We start from the raw sequence: 10,390 nt of genomic DNA, 5'->3' as shown, positions 1-10,390 counted from the left end.
TATATATGTGTTTTAAGTGTTTTAAGATTTATTTTATTTATATTTAAAACATTTGAGTTTATTTTCTGAATGTTCACAGGGCCTACAGTTCAAGAAAATATGAAACAGCAGGAACAGAGTAGGACACTCAACTATTGCAGTCTCTCTGGCTCCAGAGATAAGATGTATTTGGTCTCAAAGAAGGATAGGAAGAAATCCGACAGCCATATCCGTTCATTTCTCCAGACCATATGTATCATTCACCCATCCATCCATTCATTCGGAACCACGTCGTCAATCTAGCCCAACGACTCTGGCACAATGACTTTCTCGAGATTAATTCCATCGTTCAAGCGGAACTGTACAAGGGCGGGGTAAAATTACGACTGCGTTTATGAGTTATTAATGGCCTCAGCCCGCTGGTTCCCAAACGGGTCTGGGGTTCCAAACCATGCAGGGCGGACGGAGCTGGGTTATAGAGCTATACAACTCAATAAATAATTCAACTGCATTACTTGGATTTCCAGAATTGCCATACATTATACATGCAGTTCAACAAATGTTTCTGCTATTATACACAAATCTGTACACTTCAACTGTGCAGTAATTAATCACCTAGATGTGTGCCAAAAAACTACAGAGATCTTTTCACCCTCCCTGCTACATTTTTCATGCCAAGGTTTTGACACACTCCAGTGCACCCAAAGAAAATCAGCGACCATGTGAAGGAGGAAGGGAGGGGAGGACAGACGGATGGATTTTTTGTTGTTTCTGGCTTCGCAGGATTGATTTTCATCTCACGAAGAACTGGGCTAATCTCAATCCCTCTTCTAATCTGGATCCAAAGCACTTGAAACCAAAGGCTTCTTCACAGATGAATAAAAAACAAGTGTCAGTTTGTGCAACATAGATGATTACATGTAGATGAAGGATGGACGCTGTTTTATCCAAAATATGAACCCATTTTCTAAAAGACAGTTTAATAAAGGTGAGGTTTTGTGGTCACACTCTTCTCCTGTTAACAAGAAGCGGTGTGAGAAATTTAAGACGCATATATCGCGACATTCTGGTCTTGTCTTGTTCGGTTACATTTGATGATTTATTAATGAGCGAGTAAATATAGCAGAGGATCGTATGAGTTCAGAATACACATGCACGCAATAAACAGCCACACGAACAGTGATCACGAGGTAAAGAAAATAAAACCCCTGCAACTTTCGAAGGACTAAACCCTGGAGAAATCAAACAAATAAAGGCAGGATTTACTGTAGGGTCTCACGTGCACCGTTTAAGCCTGGCAGACAAGTGCTGTTTAGATTTCCCTGGTATACTGCAGAACACATCGATCATGTGTGTATATCAAAAGCGCCTATCAATAATTCAGCGTGAACACACCATCTGAAAATATGAACAAGACACCAAGGGCAGAAGAAAGAACAAATTTACTACGCAAAAGCTTAAGAAGGACGAGCTGGGACCGAGAGGAAAAGGAAAAACCGCTTTCCCAAACTTTTTTGATTATCTTTCCTTGATCCCTATTTCTCTCTCAGTCTTTTGTCTTTAACGCCAAGCCGTAAACAAACCCTCTATTTCTCAGGCAGAGAGCTTAAAGGAGGAGGAGGAGGGTGGGTGCATTTCAAAATCTCTAAGCCTCAGTCCACAGAAGAGAAGAGAAGAGAAGAGAAGAGAAGAGAAGAGAAGAGGACAAACAATGGGCTGTTACACCCATCAAGGGGAAATGTTATGACTCAATTTGCCAGCACACACATACACACACAAAACATACTGTATAATGCAGCATGCAAGAACAGAACCATTAGCATGCATGACAGTGCTCACACTCCTGCCGTCCCACTGCAAAACACACACACAGTGCGCGAAAGAGAAAGAGGGCACTAAACAGATTGTTATACATTGACTCTCTCATGCCTTGCCATTTGACAGTATTTCGCTTCAGTTCCCAAAGCAATACATCTAGAGCTCATGCAGCAATCTGATTACCTGACAGCCGCTTTTATCGCTCAATTTTGCAAAAACAAGGTGACAGAAACCCTATCTCTATGAAACACTGCGACTTCACTGCACCACACAACAGCATTATGCCACAAGCACAACTACAGTCCTCATATCAAAGCATTTACTCAACAGCGTGATCTGTTGTCAACCTCTTTCCACTTCTCTCTTTCTGTTTTCAGGTGCATTTAATGGAAAGAAACAGCTCAGATGGACAATCCTTGGAGAGGCATCACTATTGTCCAGCCGCAAACTCCCTCCAACCGCTGACCTTTACAACTGGAGTGTGTCAAGCCCGCTGCCCTCCCCCAGCGCTACATGAATTGCTACTCCTGCCTTACCGGTTTGACCTTAAGCGGCTCAGTTGACCTCTCTATTTAGGATAAATAAATAAAAAAGAAGGATGGAAGCATCAAAATATTTTCAATTGCATGCAGCGTTCACTTCATAAACACCACTTTATAGTCACGCTTACAGAAAAACATACATTTGAAAGCAAACACTGCAGGTGCATTCAAATCAAGCCTCACACACTTTGCTGTGTGCTTGCAATACACTGAAGGCAGACTGTCGCCCCCTAGGGGACACTTTTATAGCCAGGAGCACCAACCCTGATGCTGACGGTAGCCGTATCAGCCTCTAGCTCATCTTTACACACATTTCCACTCTCTAAAACTGAGGTAAGTTGTTATTTTCACCTAAACAGCAAATTAAGTCCAAATAAAGCTAAGGAATTAATTTTCCTGAGCATTTTTTTTTGTTTGATATTTTTATTTAATTGTTTTTTTTTTTTTTTTGAAAGGATGGAATAAAAAGTCTGCAAATAAATCCATGACCATATATTAGCATTTTCTGGCCTCAAATATGCTGTTAAGTATGCTGCAAACATAAGCACGGATATGCAATGCTCTCTAGACGAAATAATTAAGAAAATCCCCTGCTACCAGGTTAGAAGGATACCCCTGAAGATTTTCTTAAACCTCAATTCGCCATTAAGTAATAGATCTGGACGCCTGTGGTGCAATTAAGCGTTATTACATACCTTTATCCAGGAAACTTTTCTCGGCCAATCGAATTACACCCCTCATTCTGTTGTGTTCTCCCAGAGCACACAGCCCTGGTTCTGTAATTGACCCTGAACCTCTTTTCATTTCAGACGTTGGCTATTACTTCAACGGCCAGCTGTTCGCAAGCTCTGGATCAGCTACTATAAAACACCATTAAGGAGCTCCTGGTCTTACCCTCTCGCTGCTGCTGTTGCCACAGGCCTGATGGGAAGCATCTGAAATGCCCTTGTGCAGCTGTGGTGTGGCAAGCAGTGGGGACTCTGAGGGTTTATATATATATATTTGTTTATATATCCACTAGCCAATGGCGATTCAATTGCCAAGGTGTCCGTAGAGGGTTGCCATTTATTTTCGGATTTCAGGCTACCTCTAGCTTTGATGACAGATGCACATGAGAGCACCCGGACACATCGATTGACAGAGACTGGAAAGGGAGGGATTTCTAACATTTTTTATAACCTCTCAACTGGGATTCGCATTTCTATGGCTCTGTTTTTATCTCACTCTCTCTCTCTCTGTTCCAGGCCAGGGGAGAGGAGAGCCAGATTGCTTTACGGGCTCAGTAACAGGATAGCAGATCTGCCTCTCACCACACTTCTGCTGTAAATAATGGAGAGTATATCCTGTAATGTATGGATCTGTGTAAACATAGCATGCACTCCAGGTATGTGTTTTAGAGTGGAGAGTGAAGGTAGTGAGAGAAAAAGGCAAGTATCTATGCTGTAGTGCCTGCGTCTGTAGTTTTATGAGACCTCTGCAGTAATTCAGCTCATTATTAAAGGGCCCATAATAATGGGCCTCACTCTGACCTCTGACCTGCAGCTGGGACGCGATGAATAGCAAAGCACACGCTCACACAATCATGGGCAGACACATGCAGCAAACACACAGATCTAGAGATCACAGGACACCTATGAAAACATACAAATACAAATTCATGCTTATCCACAAAAACACCCACTTCACACCTCTGAAATCACTCAGATAAAACTGTTTTTTAATTTTTTGTTTTGTTTTTTGTTTTTTAATTAGCCACAATGCTTGCTATGGTTGTTTAATGGTAACATGTCCGCAATAACAGTGTGGGACGAGTTATGCACCAAAGTGTAATACTTCAGTATACAAGTGTAATATCTAAATATGTATAGCAACATCATGTGAAAATACTTTTAACAAAGAGTAAACGTACACAAAAAAACCCTCTTAAGTAGAGATATTACAAAGAAACATGTATATAAAATGTATTTAAGGCATAAAATAAAGCTAGAGAGAGAGAGAGCTAAATTCATTTTTGCCCGCTATAATCTCAATCGCTGCACATACACCTGTACCTGATGTACAGAGTTTAAAGAGGTGACTTTAGCCTCATCTGACACGACAGATTTCAAATTACTTTAAACTGGCTTAGCAGCACAGACACACATAAGTTGTCACTGGCTTAACCAAATCGCTCCACACAAAGACGCATTAGCAAGGAACGAGGAAATCTGGGAAAGCTCTTTCTTTCTTTCTTTGAAATGCGGTCTGAGCGTCTTTAATAGAGAGAGGATTGTGACAGTGTTCTTGAGTACGAAGGTGAGACAAACCTGCTGAGTAAGTAATACAGTAAGGGTGTAACAATGCCAAGACTGAAAATTAAAATGTTTGAGGTCAAGACAAATTGCATTATGTTGGATGAAAATATGTTTTTATGTATTTATTTGACCTAGTGTGTGAGCAATAGCAGAAAAAAAAGAAAACAAGAACATTAATTATGTCATTGTAAGAGGGAAACCGTAGGAACCTTACATTCAAAGCACCACAGGAAACTACATATTGATTGAAGCTCTATTAATTTGCAATATAGTAGCTGGAAATATATTCTAGGCAAGAGCAGCAAATCATCACGGTACGGCCGTTATGAAATAACAAGCCTTTAGGGCTGAACCTGTCAGTGCATCAAATCTCTCCACACCAGAGGTAACATCAAAACAATATCTCCAGAACAGAATTATGTTCCATACTCAATTTCCTCTTAACGCATTACCTGAAACAATATGAGCAAAGCTAGATTTCAAAAAATGATAGCAAGGTGCTTTTCGGCATCTGGCGAGGGCTGGAGAGAGACTCGAGTTTCATATTATCACCAGTTGTGATCCCCTTCCTTTCCCCCACACTATGATTCACTGGCTGCTTTGTATGCACACACATCTACTCATCCATTCGTGTATTGACCTAGTGAGACAGAGCAGAACGAGAGGGGGATGGAGGGTAATAAGGAAGAAGAATATAAGTTGTCGTTCCTACCTGTATTATTGACATCCTGTTCACTGGCGTCTCGGTGGTGTTTGTAACAGGTCCCGTGAAGCTAGTGTGACAGCCAACATGCCCTTGAGGAACACTGAGGTTGTTGGTGGTGGGTTTAAGGTACATGACCTCTGACCTTGGAGAGCTGAGGGGCAGACGAGTTTGGTAGTCGAAGTACATGGGCGAGGTGGCCAGAGAGGGACTGCTGACAACGTTCATCACGTTCATGGTGTCCCGCTCCTCCACTTCGCTCTGCACTAGCATGATGTCATTCTTGTTGATCTTCTTCTTCTTGCCCTTGCCAAGTTGCGGGTGAGTGTACTCAGCGATGCGACAGTTGTATGTGCGGATCTCCTTGTTCTCCCGTTTGCACTTGACAGCGATGATGATCATGGCAGCGAGGAGCATAATTGAGATGATACTCAGGGTTACTATTAGTGGGAGCGACATGTCCCAGTTATGGTGTTCTGCGTTGATGCGTGGCTCGCCCTCTGGTAAGGGCCCGGAGTAGGCTTTGACGATAAGTTTCGCCATGGCTGAGAGTGATGGCTTGCCATGGTCAGTTACCTTGATGATGAGTTCCACAACAGGTGCCACCTCCTCCCACAATGGCTGGGCTGTCCGTACCTCGCCCGTCACCGAGTCAATCTCAAACAGGTGTTCCTCATTGCCATCTGAGATCTCGTAGGTGAGACGACCACTTTCACCAAAATCATTGTCCACCGCTCTCACGGTGGTGATAATGTGTCCGACTCCCACATTGCGAGGTACATGGATCTCAGCAGTGTCATTCTGAAGTAATGGAAGGACAATGACAGGAATGTTATCATTAACATCCAGCACACTGACACGGACAGTGGTGTTGCTCTCCAGGTGAGGGTTACCTGAATCCTTCGCCTGGACCTTAAAGTCAAAATACTTGGTTTGTTCATAGTTGAAACTCCTCAGGGCATAAATTGCACCATCAGTGGGTTTGATGTTAACATATGTAGTGATAGATTCCTCACTTACATTAGAAGGAAGAAGGGAATAGGATACAGTACCATTTTGGCCCAAATCTGGGTCATGAGCAAGAACAGAACCCAGGTATTCCCCTGGGATGTTGTTTTCAGGCACCTGGAGAAGGTAGACCATTTTTGTGAAGCGGGGTGCATTGTCATTTTCATCTAGAATTTTAACAGTGAAAGACTTTGTTGAGTTCAGGGGTGGGTTACCATTGTCTTTGGCCACAATTGTGATGTTATACTCATCTTTTATCTCCCTGTCCAGGGGTCTGTCGGTCACTACTGTGTAGAAGTTATCATAGTTCTCCTCCAGCTTGAAAGGAACATTCCCCAAAATCCTACACTGGATCTGCCCATTGCGGCCTGAATCTTTGTCTGTGACTCTAACGAGTGCGATCACTGTCTCTGGAGCTGCTGCTTCACTAACCGCCCCCTGACGCACAGCTACGAAACCTATTGACGGCCAGTTGTCATTCCTGTCAAGCACTTTAACGGTGACTTTACAATGGCCAGGAATTGGGTTGGGGCCTTGATCCTTTGCCTGAACATCAATCTCTATAATTGGGTTCTCCTCAAAGTCGATTTTACCCTGAATCTTTACCACACCCGTTCGGGGGTCTATTGAGAACAGTTCTTTGATCCTGTCTGAGACATAACAGCTAAAAGAATAAGTAACCTGCCCATTAATCCCTTCATCGGGATCTGTAGCATTTAAATCTATCAGTGCCGTGCCTGGGGGTGAATTCTCAGGTATCTCCACTACATATGAGGGCTGTTCAAACACAGGGCTGTTGTCATTGGAATCAGTGACTTTCACATTGATTTGCATTGTGCCTGATTTGGGATATTCTCCTCCATCTGTGGCAGTTATAATTAAGGTGTGATGACTACGTTCCTCTCGATCTAAGGACCTCTGAACGACCAATTCAGGGAATTTAGTTCCATCCCCTCTGGATTTAACATCCAAAGAGAATATACTATAATCATCACGCGTGATCTGATATGTTTTCAGGCCATTTTCCTTAGTGTCAGGGTCGTAGGCAGCAGCCAGGGGGAAACGTGTGCCTGGGGCTGCGTTCTCAGATATGTCAAAATCGATCTGTTCAGAAGGAAAGCTTGGTGCGTTGTCATTTATGTCCTGTATCTCAACTTTAATCATGCAGATCTCCTTGTCGTTGGCAAACACTTCCATGGAGAGCTGGCACTTGGTGTTTTGTCTGCACAGTGTTTCCCTGTCAATCCTCTGTTTAGTGTACAATAGCCCACTTTCGGGATCCACATCGATAAGGTGTGGGGCGGAGTTCTCCAACACCCTGAAGTTGGATTTTTTCCCCTGCTCTCCCAGTTCCAGCTCTGCATCCTTGGCAATGTTTCCAATGACACCCTGAATTTTCTCCTCAGGTATTGAGTAGTTCAAGTTTTTCAATGTCAGGGCTTGCGCCCATAAAAGTAGGAAAAGGAAAACAGAAAGATGCATCCCTTTCAGTGAGAGTGTCTTAGGTTTCTGATGCGTTTTACGCCTCCGACCTGTTGATCTTCTCGGCAATTTCACAATTTCTACCTTCAATTACTGAGCACACATGCCGATTCATGATAAAAAATGTATAAAGTCATTATGTGGGCTTTTCCTTTGAATGCTCTTTTCTTTCCTCCGTAGCAGGGCTCCCTTTATCCTGAGTTTTTACAACAAACGGTGAGGCTGTAGAGCTAATTTATATTCTGCTGAACGCCCAGGCGCATTGGAGGCATAATCACAATCCGGTTTCCACAAAGAAATAGCCTTTCCCAGCCTTTTCACCTGTAATAAAAAATTAAAAAAAATAAAAAAATCTTTATCAGATTACTGCATGTAATATTGCACTTGATCATTTAAATTCTATTATAAAGATTTAAACAAGCACCTTGTGTCTCAACATTAGCGCTTTTTTTTCCTCTGTAGTGTGACCGTGTAATTCTAATGCGTAATTCCTCATTCCCTAGCGAACGACGTGAATGGCATGTCAATCCAACCTTGAGATGCGTCGGAGCGCTTTACCGCTGAACACAGGTGGATGTTTGTGTTATTCTGCTCTCAACATGTAGGCTAAGCAATGCGTCGAGGATGCGCCATGTGGCACGAAGAGTGTTACGCGCATCATACGAGTAATTATGGATAAAGGTGGTGAGCAAATAAAAACGGATACATCTCTTTCTATGTTCAGGCGTCCTCAAACAGCTTCTTAACTGATGCCATATCTATACCTTGCTGTCTTAAGGCAACCCCCTGAATGCAAATGCGTTGAAATAACCCGCATAATCCGGCTGTTAAATACAATTCTTACATAGTCGCATAAAGCAGAGCAAATGAAACACAATCCTGGATGGTTATTTATACTGCGCTTCTTGAATAAATGCAAGAAGAAGCTGTTGCATCCTCTCTGGCACTGTGCGCATCCAGCTGCTCCAGGAGCATATACGACATGTCATTTCATGTTTTTAATTTTTTTTCAGGATGACACTTTGGAACAGAATGATGATGAGAAACATCACACAGACTTACGTGTAATCTTATATCCAGTCTAAACACAACCATCACCAAAGACGAGTTACATCCTTCATGCACCTTCCCAATGAGTGGAGGGAAAAAAACTCCAACTAGACTGTATGAAAAAAATAAAGTGCTCCGCAAAAGTGCGCTTGTAATGTCAATGAGGCTGATTAGGATGCAGTGACTCTCCACCGCTCATGGACTCAGACTGGAGGCGCTTCAGGACAGATATGTTGACCCAAGCGTAAAATGTACATCCACAACCGTTGATATCACCAGCGCGAACAGCCTCTTGTACTGCATTTATGCGGGGTGAGACATCCCCGTGATAAATGCGTCCTGGCCCCACAGGAGGCTATACGTCCAGTCCCTAATACAAAAACCGAAAAGGGAAAAACAAGAGAGTCCAAAGTTTAAATGTGGATATCAACCGAAAGTGTTCAGTCCAATCCGACTGTCACTAAAACCAGCTGTCGATAACGGTACGGGAATAAAGAATAGATGCACTATGGTGTGCCGGTGTCCCTTCTGCCTCCTCTGCGCGTTTCTGACTCTGACTGTCTCACTCTGTCTCATAGTCCATTAAACATTGTTACTGATCCGTCGCCAACCAATGGATGGAGGAGGAGGGGGGTAACGCAGCCAATCGGATTCTCGGAATTCAAATTGTGGGCGGGGCTTTCAAAGCGGTCCTTTATGTGAGTGATGTGGACGCGTTTCGAAGCGCAGACGGGAGTTTATAAAAGACTCTTGTACTTTGAGACCTCGAGCGGGGTTGGAAATCTTAACGTTAAAGAAACTGTTTATAGATCAGTAGGTAGCCAGACTGTTCACACGCACACACACACACACACACACACACACACACACACGATCTTACAATGGTCATTGATAGAAGGTCCTGATGGTAAATATTGAATACTGGATGTACTGTACACTGTAAACTAAATAATGTCATATACATTTGTGTGGCTGTCACTCAGAATATCTGCAACTTGGTGAGTGTTTTCCGCACACAGAATGTTTTTATTTTTTTATTTCACTTTAATAACATTAGTGACTAATATTAGTTATTATGATAATGCTAAATTAGCCTAGTAGGCCTATAATATGAATTTAAAATAAACATATTTCTGGTTTGGAGTTGATGAGGAGCTACTTGAGTCATATTGGTGAAGCTGTTAATTAATGCTGTTCAGTTGCTTTGACACAATCTGTATTGTTAAAAGCGCTATATAAATAAAGGTGACTTGACTTGACTTGACTATACAAGATCATCAAGTTGTCTGTCTAACTTGTTTTTTTCCCTCCACATTTTGGCACTGGTTTTGCAACTTTAGATTTGGCCTTTGGCTCTAAAGAAAGACATAAAAACAACAGTAAATTATATTTTTAGAACTGGCTTTAAATTCAGAGATTCTAAGGAGTCACTATTATATAAGTTGTTCATTTGCTAGTTTGTGTGTAAATCTCAAGAAATAGACCTATGTACTGTAATGTTTAGAAAGGGAAAA

The 10,390-nt window shown here is 42.4% G+C and overlaps 1 protein-coding gene across 1 annotated transcript in view; it reads right to left on the bottom strand.

The window, feature by feature from the left end:
* Positions 1–9,420, bottom strand: part of LOC107704457 (protocadherin-17) — a gene marked incomplete at its 3' end in the record, with an annotated part of 29,400 nt that extends 19,980 nt beyond the window's left edge. The window contains exons 1-2 of the mRNA XM_016507385.1: positions 8,889–9,420; positions 5,346–8,147 (exon numbers count right to left, since the gene is read on the bottom strand). Coding sequence (XP_016362871.1) covers positions 5,346–7,826 — 2,481 coding nt within the window. The remainder of the gene's footprint in view (positions 1–5,345; positions 8,148–8,888) is intronic.
* Between the last annotated feature and the right edge of the window lie 970 nt (positions 9,421–10,390).

The sequence above is a fragment of the Sinocyclocheilus anshuiensis genome, unplaced genomic scaffold (assembly GCF_001515605.1).
Source record: "Sinocyclocheilus anshuiensis isolate Anshui unplaced genomic scaffold, SAMN03320099.WGS_v1.1 scaffold1890, whole genome shotgun sequence".
Lineage (NCBI taxonomy): Eukaryota > Metazoa > Chordata > Actinopteri > Cypriniformes > Cyprinidae > Sinocyclocheilus > Sinocyclocheilus anshuiensis.
This window is presented reverse-complemented; position numbering and strand designations above follow the sequence as displayed.